General features: G+C 40.6%; 1 protein-coding gene and 1 long non-coding RNA gene across 2 annotated transcripts in view; one reads left to right on the forward strand and one right to left on the reverse strand.

Moving 5' to 3' along the window:
• The window catches only part of ptprfa (protein tyrosine phosphatase receptor type Fa), a 373454-nt gene that overhangs the window by 320567 nt on the left and 32411 nt on the right, over positions 1-20476 (forward strand). Inside the window, exons 21-23 of the mRNA XM_032525794.1 lie at positions 1208-1290; positions 13300-13423; positions 14623-14798. Coding sequence (XP_032381685.1) covers positions 1208-1290; positions 13300-13423; positions 14623-14798 — 383 coding nt within the window. The remainder of the gene's footprint in view (positions 1-1207; positions 1291-13299; positions 13424-14622; positions 14799-20476) is intronic.
• Positions 1-20476, reverse strand: part of LOC116695497 (uncharacterized) — a 94989-nt gene that overhangs the window by 6147 nt on the left and 68366 nt on the right. The window contains exon 2 of the long non-coding RNA XR_004333472.1: positions 12192-12201. This is a non-coding gene — a long non-coding RNA (uncharacterized LOC116695497). The remainder of the gene's footprint in view (positions 1-12191; positions 12202-20476) is intronic.

Consider the following 20476-nt stretch of genomic DNA (forward strand, 5'->3'; position numbering starts at 1 on the left):
ACACACTGCTGTCAAAACTGTTAACCACACATTCAAAACAGAATAGATCTCAGTCTGGGGCCCATCAAACTTCGCTGATTGCAATTTTAGCTTTCATTTGAACAAGTGCTGTAAATCCAGTGTTGTGCACATTGTGGCTAAGTGTGTAGAGTTTTGAAAACTGTGTTCAAGCGATGAAAACCGAACGATAGTTTGGTTCACATGAACTGCTGCAGTGCAGACTGTAGTTACAGTTTTGCACATGTGGCTTCAGTTGTGCCCATTGGGGTTTAGCAATATAAAAACCTGTAAGATATATTTTACAGATAAAGCTGCGTCACAGTGCACAGCACACAACAGATCCATGTGTTATTTTCGTTTTTCTGTCTTTTCCTAACTGACCCCTGTTCTGTTTGTTTTGCCTGGTCTTCCCCCCACAGGTTCCAGTGGCCTCAGTTGCCCGAATACTCCAAGTTAGTTTTTTATCCCTCTTGTGTTTTACTGATATTTCCTCCATCCCCACCTCCTTCCCTTTCTTTTTACATAGCACCCATTTGAACTAGAGCCCACTTATTAAACTCCATATACTTCCCTCATGGTCCTTCCATGTCGTTAAAACTGAGATTTGAAATAAAATACAGTAGAAATACATTAAAAATATAGATATATAGAAACAAATGTCAGTGTAAGATGCTGTAGGTACTCTTAGCACCCCAACCACCATTGTGGCACTTTTGCACTCACTTATGGCTTAATGGGATTTCTTTAACCAATCAGCATGCTTGTTCACCGGTGTGGTTAAGGCATGCTGTTGAAGAGCTGCACAGTCATACGTCATCCTTCTTCGCAGCACACATTACCCTCACTGTCACCCCATAACACTCTGACCAGCAAGCTCTGAGCCTTCAACATGCATCTACACTCTGGTGCGTGTGTGCGTGCATGCGTGTGTGCGTGCGTGCGTGAAATTGTACCAGACAATCATAGATCACCATTGTTTTTTGGCTGTAGAGTGAAGCAAATCCACCAGACACTTGCCCATTGTACCAGTTGATGTTAGTGGATGGTGTAATTGTTAACCCTTTGTGTGTGGTGGGTGTGTGTGGTGTGTGTGTGTGTGTGTGTGTGTGTGTGTGTGTTGTGTGTGTGTGGTGTGTGTGTGTGTGGTGTGTGTGTGTGTGTGATGGAATGTACTTACCGCTCCACCTCTCCCTGCAGGGTGAGGGAAATCCTCCATTGCCGTCTGCGACCTGGCGGACACATAGAGAGACTAAGGCCAATGACGGTCTTCGCTTCTCTCAGGAGTACGAGGTAACTTCCTGCTCTCATACATGGTGAAAAGAAAAGTTCTCCCAGGTCCAATTCAGTGACCAAGGCAAAAAAATACTTTGTTTTAATACTTACCTAGACTTTCCTGCTTCAATTACTCACCACTCACCATGCCTCTAAGTATATTTTTATTATTATCTGTATTTATATTTTTCCGTTCCGAGTACTCATTTATACTATGGTTAGACTCCATATCATCTACAGGATACTTACTTTTGCTATATAATTTAATTACATGTAATTCGGTTTAATTTCACATCACCTAATCACTTACATTGCAATATTTTTTGTACTAAGGCCATCTAATTTTACTTAAAAATATATTTTATATAAGGCCACTTTACATTCATTCAGTACTTTTTGCACAATGACTGTTATTTTCCAGTTGTTTGTTGGTTTGTTGTCGTATATAATATAATCCAAAAAAAAGCACTGACAAATACTATGTAATATAATATATATATTTATATATATATTAGGGGTGATCCAAGTATCCGGCTGAACGAGTATCGGTACGGATAAAGCACTTTTGCAAGTACAAGTATTCTCGAGTAATATGAGTCAATATCCGTGTCGGATTGAATACGACTCCTAACTGGCCGGAGCGTTCTGTGATAATCACAGCGCCCCCCCCGCCTACAAACCGCTCGGATCAATCAACACACAAAGAACATGGAGAAATGCGCTCCCTCTCTTCTCCTCTCTCTCTCTCTCTCTCCTCTCTCTCTCTCTCTCTCCTCTCTCTCTCTCTCTCTCCCGCTCAACCGTCAATCGGGTCTGCGGTCTGTTCCGTTACGTTTAGGGTTTCTTCAGCTTCAGGTTTGTTTTTATCTTCGGTTTGTAGTCCTTACATAGTAACCAGTAGATTTCTGTGAACGTGGGGTTTGTAGTCCTTACATATAACCAGTAGATTCTGGGGAACGTGGGTTTCAGACGTGCTGTTGGTTTAAATGTGATCCTTTTGCGTCTCTGCCATCGGAGAATATATTTATTTTTTACTGTCAGCTGCCCCCGCCCCCTCTCTCTCTGTGTCTCTCTTTACTCACACACACACACACCACTATACACACACACACAATATATACCTGGTGTGGAATAAAAAATAAAAAAAAAGACCAAAAAAAAAAAATCACACTGATCATAAAAAATAAAAAGTTAAAAAAATTAAGTTATATTGAGTATGAAAACTCTTGTTCATTACATTTTACTGTTCGCATGTGTTGTATTCATTGCAAAACGTTCTGGATATAGTTTGTTACCATGACAACACCATTGATCTGAAGCTCGATGCTTTCATGTAAATAGTTTTCAAATCAGCAATAAATATAACAATTTTTGATCAACTCATATCAATTGCATGCTCAATAACATACCGGTTAAAGCCCCGCACATTTCAAGAGAACCTGACCCACTTCCGGTTTAGGCCCCGCCCAGTCCGAGTACGGATCCGGATACAGATAATTCATGTGGTAAACAGATACAGATACAGATAATGCTGTACTCGCTCATCCCTAATATATATATATATACTGTACATACATATACTGTATATCAGGGCAAGACAAGCTGCACTCCATTACTAGTCAGCTCAGCTTTACCCGCTGTATCCATAATGTCAGATAGATATTGTTCAATTGGAAGCACAAACCAAAGAGAGACTAGCTGTGTTTCTACATAATCCCATCTCAGAATGAAAACCCAGAGAGGAGCATATTGTGGACGTGTGCAATTATACGTGCAGCTCCATCAGTCTAACGTTACCGCTACACTGACGCTGAAAGTGACCACCCATGCAGGCCACGTCTTCAGTCAAGCTAACTGCATCTCCCATCTTCATGGTCAAACCATGTCATTTCATTTAAAGACTTTTTCAGACAGTTGTATCTTGTGCGGCGTTACAATGTCTGTCATGAATTTTACCCTATGGGTTTATTTTTCGTGTTACTCAGTGATATTGGAAACTGCTTTTTGTTTCAGTCAGGCCAGGGATACATGTTTTTTTCCCATTCCCATGCATCTGTAAAATCAATATTCTATTTTCTCACTAAAATACATCACACATTCCAGGCCTGATGTTTCTACTCATGTATTGAGCTGGCTCCCCATTACAGAGTTAAGGTTCAGCATTAGTTATTTTTAAAAGGATGCTACTAAGCATGCATAAATCTCTGCCTCCTTTCCAAAAATAATATGTATTACCCACTGTCTTTACCTACTGTAAAAGCCAGTGAGGGATTATGGCTTGTTGATGTCCTACAATGGAAGGTAATTTGCATTTAAAGTGGTGAATTTCCAGCGGATAAACCAGGACAGATGGGTGTACTGTTTATGTACCCTAGAAGGAAGAGGGCATATAAATTATGAAACAGCAGCTGCATCAACTTTTCTACCTTTCAAAGTTTTTTTTCTTACCCAATATGGTGAAATGGAGGGAACTTTGTGGAGACAGGTTGTTGTGTTTGCCAAACAAGATAATAACAATTCAGTTTTGAATATTTTGGCAAGCCTGTCTTCGAACAAAACATGTGGATGAAAAATATGAAATGTTGGGTATTGGATGATACTAAGCCACGTATCCAATTACAAGGATGCTGACTTGCATTTACTAGTCTAATAATTCAAATAATTATCTGATTATTATTACATACTGTTTTGTAAACCGAAAACCTACCAGACACTGCTGTCCCAATGGCGGTGCCTTAAGATTCTGCCCATCAATGTTGCAAGAAGTATCGGTGACAAGGCATAACCCTGCAGAGTCCAGCACCCACTAGGAACAGGCTTGACTTCATGCCAAGAATACAGACTCAACTTTCGTCCCTCTTAGACAAGGATTGGATGCCTCATAGCAACAGTCCCTGCCTCTTTATTCTCACACCACTCTCCACAAGACACCCTAACCGTACGTTCACACCGCCACCGACTTGAGCTGCAAAAAAGCTTGGCCCGCTTCGCTAAGGACGCTTGTCAAAAAGTACGGGGAAGCTTTTTCCCCCGTAACTTTCTCTGTTCGATCGGGAGAAGCACACGCAGCCACGGCCAATACACTGACACTAGAAACCATTTATAAATTACATATACAATGACAGAAGTCGTATTGTCAATTGGTCACAGCGGGGTTGGTTAGCAGTTAGCTCGCCAGTTAGCCGCTGAGCCGTAGCGGCATGCAGGCAGAGCGAGCAGCCGCCAGACTAACCTAGTGACCCGTGCAGGACTTCACTGTGAGCGGACCATTAGAGACGATGTGACCAGCAGGTAACGTTAACTGGTCCCTATGTACAAACAACGTTATCTTATAAAAGATAGGCAACCCAGCAACGGCGATTATGAGCTTGTCCCCATAATGAATTTTTTGGTAGGAACGAAAGTTAACATTGTTTCTCCGGGATCAGCCAGCGCGAAGGACGTCTATATTCCGATTGGCGGCTGGCATTAGCCGCTGAACCACGTCATAGCTCATAACCATAAAGTTGAAAAATTTAAACTTTCTGGTTGACGCGCAAAACGCCCAAAACGCCGACAGATTTGCCGCTCCTTGCAGCTGAGAGAAGCCGGCTTCCATTGAAAATGAATGACTTCCGGTAACTTTAGACGCTCAAGTCGGTGGCGGTGTGAATGACCGGTAAGAGACACCGTGATTTGCCATCTCTAAAAAATCACATGACTTAGACTGGGAGTTTTTACCCAAGGTACAAACCGGTTGGTTCAGGTCGCTTCCGTCTGAATATTTGCTCTTTGTTTCTGCTAATAATCAGGAATTAGTGATGGCCAAAGGAAGCCTCATGAATCTTCATGAACCATTCTTATTTATTTTCTGAGCCTTCTCGATGGCGCTCTTGGTTTAAAGAAAAAGGCTAAAAAAAAAGGCAATTCAGTGTGTTTTTAACACTTTGTTGGACAAAGAGCGCCATCTAGTGGGCTCGGAAAATGAAGATTTTGGCCTTCACTATTAAGAATGAAACCAAAAATCACAGCAGCTGATGTGTAATCTGATACCGTAGAATTCAATAAAGTTTGATCTGGAGATTGGGGATGGCCGAGGCACTAGGTCTCTCCCTCTCTCTCACACACACACACACACACACACAATTAATCAAATGCCTAAAAAAGCCATCTCAATGTAACATCTCACAGCTCCAGACTTAACTAGAGGTCAGTGCTTATCTATGGTGCAAGGTTATTAATTAAAAAAAAATTAAAAAAAATCTGTATCTTGATATCTTCTCTGGATCAGGAACAGCAAAAGTGAATGCAAGAACAACCCATTGCAATGATCTGGCTCACATCGTCCCTCTCACACACACACACACACACACACACACACACACACACACACACACACACTTAGACAGACTTAGACAGACTTTATTGTCATTTAACTGCACATTCACATATACAGTTGAGCGAGATTTTATTGCAAGGCTCCAAAAAAAGGAAAAGAAACAGAAGACAAGTAAAAAGAGAAACATGAAAAAGTATGTCATATAAGGTATGTGCAATAATAAAAAATTAAAAATGTAGTATATTTATTATAAGACGATTATGACCAGTGCAATAGAAGCAGAATGTATTGCAATGAATAAATATTACATTTAAAGTTACATTAGTGCAACTAGGGTTCACAGTGCCATGTAAAATGACTAGTGTTGTATGTATGGGGGGGGGGGGATTATTGGGTTTCATCAGTCTTATGACGGGGGGATGAAGCTGTTGTTCTGCATTTGAAGTTGCTGAACCTCTGCCAGGGGCGCAGGAGAACAGTCCAGATTGGAGTGGGGGGTCCTTAGTGACTGACTGAGTCCTGTATGGTTGGGTGGAGGGTCCTTAGTGAGGGCTGAGCCCTGGTCATGGTTGGGGTGGAGGGGTCCTATAGTGATTGGCTGAGCCCTGGTCATGGTTGGGTGGCAGGGTCCTTGTGATGTGGCTGAGCCCTGTCCTGGTTGGGTGGGAGGGGTCCTTAGTGATGGCTGAGCCCTGGTCATGGTTGGGGTGGGAGGGGTCCTTAGTGATTGGCTGATCCTGGTCATGGTTGGTGGCAGGGGTCCTTGGTGATTGGCTGGCCCTAGCAGCAGCGTCTGCGAGCATTTTCATTGATTGAAGGAGGTGCTGGTCCCTCTACATGTTTCCAGTCTGAGGTGGTGCAGACCCAGACCAGACAGAGATGCAGCTGGTCAGTATGTTCTCTATTGTCCCTCTGTAGAAAGTGGTGAGGAGTGGGGGGGTGGGGGGGGGTTGCTCTTCTCATCCAATGCAGAGCAGAGGTGTGGAGGGACCAGTTCAAAGTGTCACACTCACACATACACGCAAAAACACATACACGCACACACATACACGCACACACACACTCTCTCACACACACACACACACTCACACACACTCGTTGTGTGTCCTCCTGTGTCCTGTTGCATCGGCGCTACGAGCCATTAGTCTATAGTAAGAGCACCAGGCCTTGAAATGAAAAGCTCATAATGGCTGCATTTAAAATGAGACCCGCCAGAGGATCTTACAGCTTGTTACATCTGATGTATGAGTTTGGGGACCACTTGAGACCACTTCATACACTCCATAATATATAACAGTAATTCTTTTCATCACATAATAATGATTACATCCATTTATTAGCCATATCAAATGCGTAAAAGCTGGTTTATACTGGTAAAACTTAGTTTGGGCTGTTAACTGAGCCTCACCTCTGCATTGGCAAGGATTAAAGCTGTTATTAATATCTGTTTGAGCATTATAACACTCAAGGGTGGGATTTAACGTCAGTATTGGCACAACAGTGGTGCGGCAAGGCCTTCGCAGAAGTAAGCATCACTTTCTACTTCCGTGTTCCAAAAATATGATATTAAATCAAACCCTCAAATGCAACGGTTACCAACAAAATAAAAGTTGTACTCAAACTGTATTCATATTGTGGCGCAATATGCTCTCAAAATAAAACAAGCAACAGAGACGATTTGGATTTCTAGACCCGCCCTGTTTAGTCAGATATCCGTCTTAAGCTAAAGTTAGCTTTGTTGCTTTGTGGGGACATGGGATTTTCCCAAATTGAATAAATTCCGCCCATAAAAAACCAACACATTCTCAGTCCTATCAAGTCAAAAAGCAGTGCTTGGTCAGATGCCTTTGGGTTTTGTTATTGATGCGTCACATATAGACGCTCTGGGTCGGGACTGTTGGCGTCACTATTTGAGGCTCTCGAGGACACGGAGGATTTATAAAACATGACTCTTTAGAAGAGGTTGTTATTGTCACCGGACAACACTAGTTTCCGAACATATCCATACTGAGAAATACAGAGAGAGCTGTGTGGAGCTGATAGTCTTAATTAGCTTCGTATCAACTCATTTGGCAATGGCTTTAATGTAACGGACGTTCATTAACATAGCGTCATGCCGACACAGCTGATGTGATCCAAACATTTCCAAAAACTGTCTCCAGAGCACTGTTAAAAAAAAAAAAATCTTTCAAACTGATGAATCCCTTTACATAAAAATGCAGGAGAGTTTCTGTGTGTTCCCCTGCGGTTCCTGATTTTTTTATGTTTTTGATTGAAATATTTTGAGTGATGAGCATGGTGTGCTCTGGATGTGCTGTCATGGTGATAAGTGCACTTTCTAATTTCTATTTCTAATTGACCAATTAGATTGCCTAGTCGGATCTAGTTGACCAATTAGATTGCCTAGTCGGATCCACTTGAGGATCGATAACTGTCTCTTTACAAATGAACAAATATGCTCATTGGGCCAATGCAATGGCAAATACATATCTCCCAAACACAATAAATTCATTCAATTCAATTCAATTTCATTTACAGTATCAAATCATACCACGAGGTATCACCAGACACAGAGTAGGACCACACTCTATAAAGGACCCACCATTCCAGTAATTCCCCCAAAAGTGACCATTTGCAGTTGCGAGGTAAAACTTCCTTCCTGAAATATGAATCATAATAATTATAGCAGTTTGTGTGATGAACCATGATGATGGCTATCAGAGTAACAACTCATAAACACACCCACACATATTTACAAAATGACATATATAAGGACCTATCTGATTCTGCGTTTACAACAGGAGTGGCGTGTTTATATCATCCTTAGTGCTGCCAAACGATTAAAATATTGAATTGCGATTAATTGCATCAATGTCAGTTTTATTCTAAATGTTCCTTGATTTCTTTTTGTCCCATTATTTTTTTCTCATTTTAATGCTCTCATCAACATAGAAAAGTGGATCGGCTCACTTTGTGTAAATGTTTTTTTTTATTGAAAATAACGTTGGCATATATTCTACTGTAGTGTTCAAGAGCCCCCCCCAGCATATAGCCTACTGTAGTGTTCAAGAACCCCCCCCAGCATATAGCCTACTGTAGTGTTCAAGACCCCCCTCAACATGTAGCCTACTGTAGTTGTTCAAGACCCCCCCCCAGCATATAGCCTACTGTAGTGTCAAGCCCCCCAGCATATAGCCTACCGTAGTGTTCAAGACCCCCCTTAACATGTAGCCTACTGTAGTGTTCAAGACCCCCCCCCCCCCCAGCATATAGCCTACCGTTAGTGTTCAAACCCCCTCAACATGTAGCCTACTGTATGTTCAAGACCCCCCCTCAACATGTAGCCTTTTGTAGTGTTCAAGACCCCCCAGCATTTGGCCTACTGTTTTTTCAAAGATCCCCCCACATATAGCCAACTGTAGTGTTCAATTTCACACTAATATTCCCAATTGGAACAAATAATCTGTCACACAAGTAACGCTGTCCATCAATAAAAGGGTGAAAAAAATACTCTGACGGGGGGGGGGGGGGGATTGGCAACAGCTGTGTGCTTGGCCATCAAGTGGTATATCAGACTGGCCATGCTGCAATGATGCTCAGTTGCTCAGTTCACAACGACAACACACACAGATCCCTTTGGTCTCGTCAATGGAACATTTGGCAACTTCAAAAAAGTAAACTTTCCATTTAGAATTCCATTTATTTCCGTCCATTTTGGCATCTCGCCCTCGCCATCCACTCAAAACGCAACGTTACTACTCTGTGGCCGGCCCGCGAGCCCAAACGGCTTGTGTGCGGCGTGCACCGTAGATCCAGTGTGGTGTTGTAGTTTTTCTAACGTTACTAGTTGTTGCAACAGCATGTGAAAAAAACTACAAAGTATGCTAGGCCAAAAAGAACATTAATCTTGTGATTAAAAAAAATTGACGCCAATGTCCTGGAAATTACGTCCCACGAAATTTCCAGCGGCAACAGAGCAATCCTGAAAGTAGAATGTCGTGGATATAGACTGGTAGGCACTGGATGCAAACATTGGAAGTTACAGAAAGCATCACGTAAAAATCACCATAGTTTGTATATTTATTAGTAAGTATGTATGTATTTGGTTTAATTTTAACAACACTCAGCAAAGTGAATGTGATTCTCATCTGACAGGGAGAAATAGATAAGACGTAAGATGTAATTGAGAGCCAACACAGACTCCTGTAACGCGTATTAGACATAAGTGAGTTATTATTCTTAACTCAGTGAATGTGGCAGCTGGTGCTGAGTGTAATCCTGACTCTGCCATACACAAATCCACACGCTTCACGCCCGACTATTCCTCTGGCTGTGTTTACCTGCATTGTTTTTTTTGTTGGTGGAACTGCAGCTCCGTGAGTGTGATTACACTGACATACTGGGTAACTGATCTACGCGTCGGTGGAGCACATTAGCAGTAATGTGAGTGGTTTGTCAGTGCAGCGCGGTGGAAGCCTTACCTAACAGGCTGTTAAATAAGATGTGCATTCAACCTCTTTCTCCATTGTCATTATTATCAGTTGGAGACTGGGTGGGCTGAGCCGCCGCCCAGCCAGCCAGTCAGGAGTAGAGGATCAGGATATTAGAGTCCTCGTCGCAGCTTCATTTTGCCTGTGAATATGTATGTGTGTGTGTGTGTATGTGTGTATACGGGTATGGATTTGTTTTCCAGATGATTCAAGATAAGTAGGAGTGTGAAACATCAATCATGAAAAACAGACCTCAGCATGTTATTATTCAGCTAAACCCGCGCCTGCATTCACAGCCAGCAATCGCTGGGAGACCTATGTTGGGGATTAGGAAGGTACAGATTCAATTGTTAGCAATTCATCAAAGATGTTTTATCAATATTAATAACGTTGTGAATATGTGTATTGAATGTGCCCTGCCACACAAAACACAAAATGGACTGCTACCTCGTCTGTCAGCTTTAGTTACTGAAAAGAAACAAGAGAAGAAATCAGGCCAATCCCAACAGCTGGTCAGTCTGATGTCATGTTGCCTGAGCTCATTACTATTCATGAGCTCGCCCAGTTGCGCTGGGGAAAGGGTGCTGATAGCCAGACTCTCATTCGCTAGCTGTTAGCCAATCAGAGTCAAGCAGCTTAGCCTGTTGTTAGCTGAGTCTTCCTGCAGGTCCATGGTAGAACTTCAGACATTACCACAAAGTAATGATATACATGTGGCAGGGCACCTTTAATAACTTAACCAAATTTTAAAAAAATCATAAACGAGGCACCACCCTGGAATCAGGGACCAATACTTGAACTGTGAAAACAGTCTCATAGGTGGAGTTCTCTTTAAAATTACAGATCCAAATTAATTAAATTATTTTATAAAGTGAACTTTATTAAATGAAATGTATTTATTAAATTCGAGCACAGACTTGTTCAACCAGCTGTTATTACAACAAATACACAACTAATCACAAACACCTGCTCTTTAAAGTAGTATAGAATTCAGCTAACAAATTATCAATGGTTAATCAATAGTTCTTCAATCTACAAGCCTATTACCTACAACAAAGGCAAAAACAAGCGGTGTGTGTGCGTGTGCGTGTGCATGTGCGTGTGCGTGTGCTAGATTAGTGTGTAAAGAGGACAGAAAGCATAGCCGGGTTGGCTGAGCTGGTACATCAAGCGCACAGCATAGAGTTTTATTCCTCGATGCAGAGACAGCAGTGTAGTATTACAGTTTCAAGTTGTCTTTTTTGTTTTCTATTCTGCAGAGATGAAAAGCTGATGCCCACATATTTCAACGGGATCCAAAATAGTTCATTCGTCCAGAAAATGAAACCATTTAATTAGAGTACATATGTTTGGCTGTGCTTCCAATTTAGTACGGATGTAATGGAGAGCAACAGATTGTCCTCTTTAAAAAATGTCTATATCTGAAATATGGGTTTCTTTTTAACCAAATTATCACAAATAAATGGATTGGATTCCATACAATGCTTTTTGCAAATACAATTGATCACTTTCATTCCTCTGATCATAACTATTAGTCAAAATAATTCATAATTTCTTCTTTTTTAACTCAAATACCAAGTACAATTCTATATAAATGAGGGTTATTGACCATGAATTCCAAAATGTACTGTAGTGGGTGACAATGAAAAGAGGGTCACCAGAGTATTTATGCTGCGTTCAGGGACTCCTGCCAATCGGGAATCAGAGTTCTTGAAGGTGACCTGTAGGTGTAAACTACAACCTGTGTGGTTTTTAATCCTCCGGCCATCTTTTCTCATGGAAACGTGACTTTGTAGGCTTTTTACAGTTGCATGTAGGCCGCGTTCTCTTTGTTTTTAAAAGGGTCCTCAGGCCAGATGTGAGCCATGCGATTGCCTTTGTCTCAGAGGTCACATGCTCTAAGATCTCTGTGTTTAAAGATAGTGTTTAATCACACTGCTCGGTTCCCAACACCAATCACCAGGCAGCATATTGAAAACCTGCCCGGCTCTTATCAGGACACACTCCACCATCGCTGGAACACAGGCGTGGCTTTCCATCTGGCATACTGCAATGATTTAAAACACAAGAGTACAAGGAAATAAGAATTAAGAAAACATTAATACAAGAACAATTCACCATCTGGTCTAACGTCATGTTTCTTCGTGTAGAACAGTGGTTCCCAAACTTTTTCAGCTCAAGACCCAAAAGAGAAATTTGATGTCTCCCCGGGACCCAGATTTACAAAAATACTCCATGAGTCATGGTAACATCTACATTTTTAAACTGTGGACAAAAGGCGGAACTAACCATGAATTTAAATGTATATGAAGTATATTTATTCCATTATAAAAGTAAACAAAAACAGAAAAGGTCTCTATTCTCCGTTCTGTGTCTCACCCCTTTCTCAACTCATTTTTCTTATCAACTCCTAGGATAAGAGAAGAGAGAGAGAGAGAAAAAAAACAAAAAAAAGCATCTGAGCTGAAAAGACCAGTGTAGCAAAAAAGAACGCTCATTCACATAAGATTGAGATGCATTTGACTCTGCCAATTGGCACCCCAATAAAACGGGTCTGCGACCCATTTTGTAAAAATTAGTAAAAATAAATAAATAAATATCGAAGCAAAGAAACAATAAGGGTAGAATAGTTACAAAATGTAAATATCCCAACAAGTCCTCCAAACCATATGACAATGACAATACGGGTTGTTTCTCTCCACAGCTCTACTCCATGAGGGTGCTTCCCAAAGAGTCCATGCTTGTGTCACTTTTGGCTGTATTGAGAAATAAAATCTACCACAAGTCCTAATCTGTTGACTCTTGACATAGTGCTAGTGGTCCACCATCATTCAACCCTAATGTATGCTATTGGGAAACATACATCCAAGAACTATTGTCCCACATCCTTTGGGGAAAATGGCGTTTCCCTTCCTCACTGGATCTGTTCTTTGTTAACACCAGGCACTGAGCTGGTAGGTGAAAGGCTGTAAGGGATTTTAGGAGTGTCCAAACAGCCCTGTGTGTGTGTCCAGGGAAGTTAAAGTTCATCTAGGGCTTTTTTTTATATATTATAGAGCCGCAGGCTGGGGGAGGGATGATGAATTAGTTTGTGTCACGTTTATTGGTCTGGGCTTTTTGCTCCAAGCTCTGACAGGCTTTAAAAAACAGAAAAGAATATGGGCATTGTTGTAATAAATGGTTACCGGCTCTCCTCTCTCCATCCCCTCTGTGTGGCAGTCTATTGATCCAGGACAGCAGTTCACCTGGGAGCACTCCAACCTTGAAGTCAGCAAGCCAAAGAACCGCTATGCAAATGTGATCGCCTACGACCACTCCAGGGTCATCCTCACACCTGTGGATGGTAAGAGACACTCAGACATCTCATTTTACCCACTGTGGTTAACGTTTAACCACTATGTGTCATTCTCACATAGTGGTTGGGTCTTGATTTACCTCAAACGCAAAGAGAACCGGATCTTTAGTTAACCCTCCGGTTGTCCTTGGGTTGAATTTGACCCCTTTTCAACATCAGCAATATGTATGTTTTTGTTTACAAAAATCACACAAAAAGTACATGGATACCATACAAAGCTCTTCGCTTGTACAATTAATGAACATTAAACTACTTTCATTACATTTTGGGTGTTTGATTCAATTTAACCCTCTGAACACAAATGAAGCACCGGCGAGTACAAGAGATGTTTGACAAAACTCCTACTCAAAAAGCAATATTCCGAAATTGTAGACCTTTATGTACTATTAAATGATATATTACGCTACTTTTGTGAATCCAAGACTTTTGTAAACCCATTTCAAGCACCAAAACAATTGAGTGCAGGTGTGTTCGTGCAAGAGATTTGAAAATTATTTCTGCTTTAGGGCCAAATAATCTCTTTATATATTTCTCTGGAGCAATGTCTCACTATGCAGAACACTAAGTCTGTTCTGAGCCTTTTAATATTAAACACACAGGGGTCAGATTGCATGCAAAAAACCCTTAAAAGGATAATTCAAGAAGATATTTAAATATACCCTTAGACTTCAGAGAATTAATAGCATTTGAAAACAAATTGAATTTTTTAATACAGTATTTGGACTATACTTTGATATACACACGTCTCTGATTATCTACCAACATACATTCGTCTTATATTAGTCTGAATAATTCCTAATTTCTGCTTTTTTAACTCAAAAATGAGGTAAAGTTTCTTACATATGAGGTTTATTGCCCATGGATTTCAAAAAAACGTGTCAATCTAGTAATAAGATGGTGTTAGTGGTGTATGTACTGGTGGTAGGGTAAAAGAAAATATCAAAAGCGTAAAAAAGTGTCGCAAAATGTGTCAAAAACATCAGAAAATAGTTGTTTAACAAGTGCACAGTCAACTGGAAGACAACACAAGGGTTTAAACATTCAAATATAATGAGACAACTGTCATTTCAGATTTCCCCTGTCATATAATGTGAGTGTATTTCATCCTATTTTAGTAAGAAGCCCCGCTGTTTTCTGTTATCTATGAATATGCTTGTTAACTCTGTCCGACCGGTTCCTTCCTGCAGGGGTTCCAGGTAGCGACTACATCAACGCCAACTACATTGACGGCTACAGGAAGCAGAATGCTTACATCGCCACCCAGGGGCCGCTGCCGGAGACGCTGAGCGACTTCTGGAGGATGGTGTGGGAGCAGAGGACCTGCACCATCGTCATGATGACCCGTCTGGAGGAGAAGTCCCGGGTGAGCCTCCCATGTTAATCAATGTAACCCTCTCATGACAACGGCCTTGGTTGACAGTGCATTTACCGAAGAAGAGACACAACATGTTTTTAACCCTTGTGTTGTCTTCCCGTCGACCATGCAACTTTGTGTTTCTCTGGGTTGAAATTTCAACATTTTGTTGTTCTTTTTCAAAAAAAAAATTCCCAATGTTTTTGTCAATTTTATTCCTATTTCTTGTCACTTTTTTCCTTTTTTTTTAATTATGTTTTTGTCAATTTTTTTTACAATTTCTTTGTCACTTTTTCCAGTGTTTTTGATGTTTTTGTCCCTTTTTCAGATTTTTTGGGTCACTTTTTCAGCATTTGAAAAAAAAATGTTTTTGTTGCTTTTTTCCTGCTTTTTTGTAGTTTTTTTTCAACATTTATCACTTTTTTCATTGTTCTTCTGTGACATAGAAAGTTTTTGGAAACCGGTCCAATTTGACCCTAGGACAACAGAAGAGTTAATGAGGACATAAATAAATAGAGCAAGTTTTTAGAATTAATTAAGGGTGTAACGATACATCAAGATGTATCATATATGATATATCAATTCAATGAGCCATGATCCAATATAATCGATGCAAGGTGAAATCTTTGAATATCTATACATATCTTTTGTCAGACGCCCCTTTGTTTTACGATTCCACTTTATATTTATAATTTAAATGTCTGAAAGAGCTCAGTAATACATTTGTCCAATCTAGTTCAAGTGGCCTGATATAAAATGGAATTGTTAAATGGGCTTATGTATGTATATGCGTGCAATATATGCCATGTGCCATTATTACATCTGTGCATAATTTTCATAAGTGCAATTTTACTAATTCATGTGCAGTAATACTTCTTAACCACTAGTCTATCCATTGAAACACCATGTACACACACACAAATATATCATCATCTTCTTGTTGTGATTACTAATTTAAAAACTTAAGAAGTTATAATTAAACTGTTGTCAGAATGAGGGCTGTCCATTTTAATACAACATGACATAAAGTAACACAATACAAATAGGGGTGTGCTGGGCTGTGTGGAGAAAATCAGATATCATGATATTTCTGACCAAATGCATTGATATCGATATTACGATATTGTAGAGTTTACGGTTGGAGCTTTCCAAAAAATATTTTTTACAATGAGATTTTAAATAAATAATAATCAATGATGTGGTAACCAGTTTCAAATGAAATTATAGAGAAAAAAGGAAAACAATTATTAAATACTATGTACTGATAATGTTTACATGCATGCACAAAAATAGTGTGATGTAAAACGAAATCTTCAATTCTTCAATATTCCCTCAAAATGTTTCACAACAGATTTTATGAGAACAATGAGTTAGCATGTGTATGTTATTATCAATTTAGACATCGTAATTGTATATCACAATATCTCGAAATATGATTTTGAAATCAAAAAGCCATTGAATATCTAGCACTGAATATTTAAGCATTGAATTTATATATCTGAATTTTTGGCCTTGATTCTTCAGCGATTCATTTCCACCTTTATTTTTCTAAGTTTGTAACATCAGAATCCAAAATTCAACAGGAAAAAATTACATAGCCTATACCAAATTCAGATGCAAAATACAACATTTAAAATGAAACCAATATATTTTCAAGATGATCAAAAAGGCCAAATTTAGCTGCAACATGTAATCTTTAAAATTCAGTGTTAACATCCTGGAACCCAAGGATAAAGCAATCATTCTAGAATCTAGATCGGGAGTTTGCCATAGTAGCTGCAGCAACGACTGGAAACTTTTCAAATTTGCGTCTGCTATTTCACCACTAAATTCACTTTTGAGACTTTTTTATGCAAAAAATCAACTGTGCAGAGTTCTAATATGGGCATTTTTCCAAAAATTGATGGCCAATTGCACATTTACTCCAATGTTGTCGGACTTGATAAGCTCCAGTCTCATGTGACAGCCTTCACTCGCTCACCGGCCGATCGGTAATGCTACTTTAAAAAGTTAAGAACTACAAGTTATAACTATTGTCAGAATGAGGGCTGTCCATTCTAACACAAAAGGACACACTATACATTATCATATTGAATTATTGCCCAGCCCTAGCAACAATGACAGAGCCCGTGCATCAGTGAACTGATCCGCTCTGTAGTGCACCAGTCCCAGTGGTGCAGATAAGCTTAGCTCAGCAACATCATCACCCTGCTGCTGGACATGAGGTATGAGGCATTCACATCCAGTCACATGGCAGATGAGTACTAGCAGGGCAGGGACAGTTGTCATATGAGTAATGATTGCAACCCGGTTTCACACCGTTAATAACTCCACGACCAAGGGGCAGAACTGAGTGCCACAGCAGTGAGCCATTATTATTTGTGACAGAGACCATCAGCCCTCTGCCAGAGCCAGTCACACCTGTCTGTGGTTCAACCAGAGGTGCTTCATATATTAGATGATATATAACCTGTGGCCGAGGCAATGGCTGCCGCTGAAAACCAAACACAGCCACTTTGTCCACTGTTTCTCCTGATGTGAGACACTCTTGCATTACAGTGTACATGTCCCTATGACAATACAGATATGCAAAGGTCATGTGATAACTTTTTGAAGACAAATTTTAAAGCTTTAGTGCGTAATGTTTTTTATATAAACGCCAAATGACTTTACACAAAGCTAATGAATACTATTAGCTCCACAAAACTCTCTCAGAAGGCTTGTATCACGTAGATGCACAGACAGTTTTTTTGTCATTACTTAGAATTCCTCATTCCTCCTTTTTAATTTAAGTCTACATTTTCCAGCAGTTGTCAGATAGGCTATATAGCTATATATATATATATATATATATATATACAGTGGTGTGAAAAGTGTTTGCCCCCTCCTCATTTCCTGTTCCTTTGCATTTTTGTCACACTTAGTGTTTCGGAACATCAAACCAATTTAAACAATAGTCAAGGACAACACAAGTAAACACAAATGCATTTGTAAATGAAGGTTTTATTATTAAAGGTGAAAAAAATTCCAACCATCATGGCCTGTGTGAAAAAGTGATTGCCCCCCTCTTAAAACATACTATAACTGTGGTTGTCCACACCTGAGTTCAATTTCCTAGCCACACCCAGCCTGATTATTGCCACACCTGTTCACAATCAAGGCATCACTTAAATAGGAGCTGCTTGACCACAGTAAGGTCCACCAAAATCCTTAAAAGCTACACATGCACTGCGAGACCCAAAAAATTCAGGAACATTGAGAAAGAAAGTAATTGAGATCTATCAGTCTGGAAAGGGTTATAAAGCCATTTCCAAAGCTTTGGAATCCAGCGAACCACAGTGAGAGCCCTTATCCACAAATGGCGAAGACATGGAACAGTGGTGAACCTTCCCAGGTGTGGCCGCCGCCCAAAATGCCCCCAGAGGCGCAGCGACGACTCATCCAAGAGGTCACAAAAGACCCCACAACAACGTCCAAAAACTGCAGGCCTCACTTGCCTCAGTTAAGGTCAGCGTTCATGCCTCCACCTCAGGAAAAGACTGGGCAAAAATGGCCTGCATGGCAGATTCCAAGGAGAAAACCACTGCTGAGCAAAAAGAACTCAAAGCTCGTCTCAATTTCTCACAACACATCTTGATGATCCCCAATACTTTTGGGACAACATTCTGTGGACCGATGAGACAAAAGTGGAACTCTTTGGAAGTGTGTGTCCATATAATCTGGCGTAGAAGAACACTGCATTTCATAAAAAGAACATTATACCAACAGTAAAATATGGTGGTGGTAGTGTATGGTCTGAGGCTGTTTTGCTGCTTCAGGACCTGGAAACTTGCCGTGATAAAAGGAACTATGAATTCTGCTGTCTACCAAGAGATCCTGAAGGAGAATGTCCACCATCTGTTGTGTACTCAAGCTGAAACGAACTTGGTTTCTGCGCAGGACAATGATCCTAAACACACCAGCAAGTCCACCACCGAATGCTGAAGAAAAACAAATGAAGACTTTGAGTGGCCTAGCCAAAGTCCTGACCTGAATCCTATTGAGATGTTGTGGTATGACCTTAAAAAGGCCGTTCATTGCTCGAAAACCCTCTATGTACATATTAGGACAATTCTGCAAAAATATGGGCCAAAATTCCTCCAGGACGCTGTGAAAGCCTCATTGCACGTTATCGCAAACGCTTGGTTGCAGTTTGTTGCTGCTAGGGTGGTCCAACCATTATTAGGTTTAGGGCAAACACTTTTTCACACACTGTACATACACTACCGTTCAAAAGTTTGGGGTCACCCAAACAATTTTGTGTTTTCCTTAAAAGTCACACTTATTCACCACCATACGTTGTGAAATGAAAGAAAATAGAGTCAAGACATTGACAAGGTAGAAATAATGATTTTATATTTGAAATAAGATTTCTTTTTACATCAAACTTTGCTTCGTCAAAGAATCCTCCATTTGCAGCAATTACAGCTTGCAGACCTTTGGCATTCTACTGTTAATTTGTTGAGGTAATCTGAGAATTGCACCCCCCTTCCAGAAGCTCCCACAAGTTGGATGGGCACTTCTTGCGTACCATACGATCAAGCTGCTCCCCAACAGCTCAATGGGGTTCAGATCTGGTGACTGCGCTGGCCACTCCATTACCGATAGAATACCAGCTGCCTGCTTCTGCTCTAAATAGTTCTTGCACAATTTGGAGGTGTGTTTAGGGTCATTGTCCTGTTGAGGATGAAATTGGCTCCAATCAGCGCTGTCCACTGGGTATGGCATGGCGTTGCAAATGGAGTGATAGCCTTCCTTATTCAGAATCCCTTTTACCCTTACAAATCTCCCACCTTACCAGCACAAAGCAACCCCAGACCATCATATTACTCCACCATGCTTAACAGATGGCGTCAGGCTTCTTCCAGCATCTCTTCATTTGTCCTGCTTCTCACAAACGTTCTTTGTGATCCAAAACCCTCAAACTTGGATTCATCCGTCCACAACACTTTTTTCCAGTCTTCCTGCCATATCTGTGTTCTTTTGCCCATCTTAATCTTTTTCTTTTATTGGCCAGTCTCAGATATGGCTTTTTCTTTGCCACTTTGCCCTGAAGCCCAGAATCCCGCAGCCCGCTCTTCACTGTAGATGTTGACACTGGTGTTTTGCGGGACTATTTAATGAAGATGCCAGTTGGGGACCTGTGGAGGCGTCTGTTTCTCAAACTAGAGACTCTAATTGACTTATCTCTTGCTCAGTTGTGCAACGCGGCCTCCCACTTCTTTTTCTACTCTGGTTGGAGCCTGTTTGTGCTGGTCCTCTGAAGGGAGTAGTCCACCGTTGTAGGAAATCTTCAATTTCTTAGCAATGTCTCACATGAAAGTCTTCATTTCTAAGGACAAGAATAGACTGTCGAGTTTCAGATGAAAGTTCTCTTTTTCTGGCCATTTTGGACGTTTAATTGACCACAAATGTGATGCTCCAGAAACTCAACCTGCTCAAAGGAAGGTCGTTTTGTAGCTTTGTAACGACCTAAACTGTTTTCAGATGTGTGAACATGATTGCACAAGGGTTTTCTAATCATCAATTAGCCTTCTGAGCCAATGACAAACACATGTACCATTAGAACACTGGGTGATAGTTGCTGGAAATGGGCCTCTTATACACCTATGTAGATATTGCACCAAAAACCAGACATTGCAGCTAGA

This window comes from Etheostoma spectabile, chromosome 9 (assembly GCF_008692095.1).
Source record: "Etheostoma spectabile isolate EspeVRDwgs_2016 chromosome 9, UIUC_Espe_1.0, whole genome shotgun sequence".
Taxonomy (NCBI): Eukaryota; Metazoa; Chordata; class Actinopteri; order Perciformes; family Percidae; genus Etheostoma; species Etheostoma spectabile.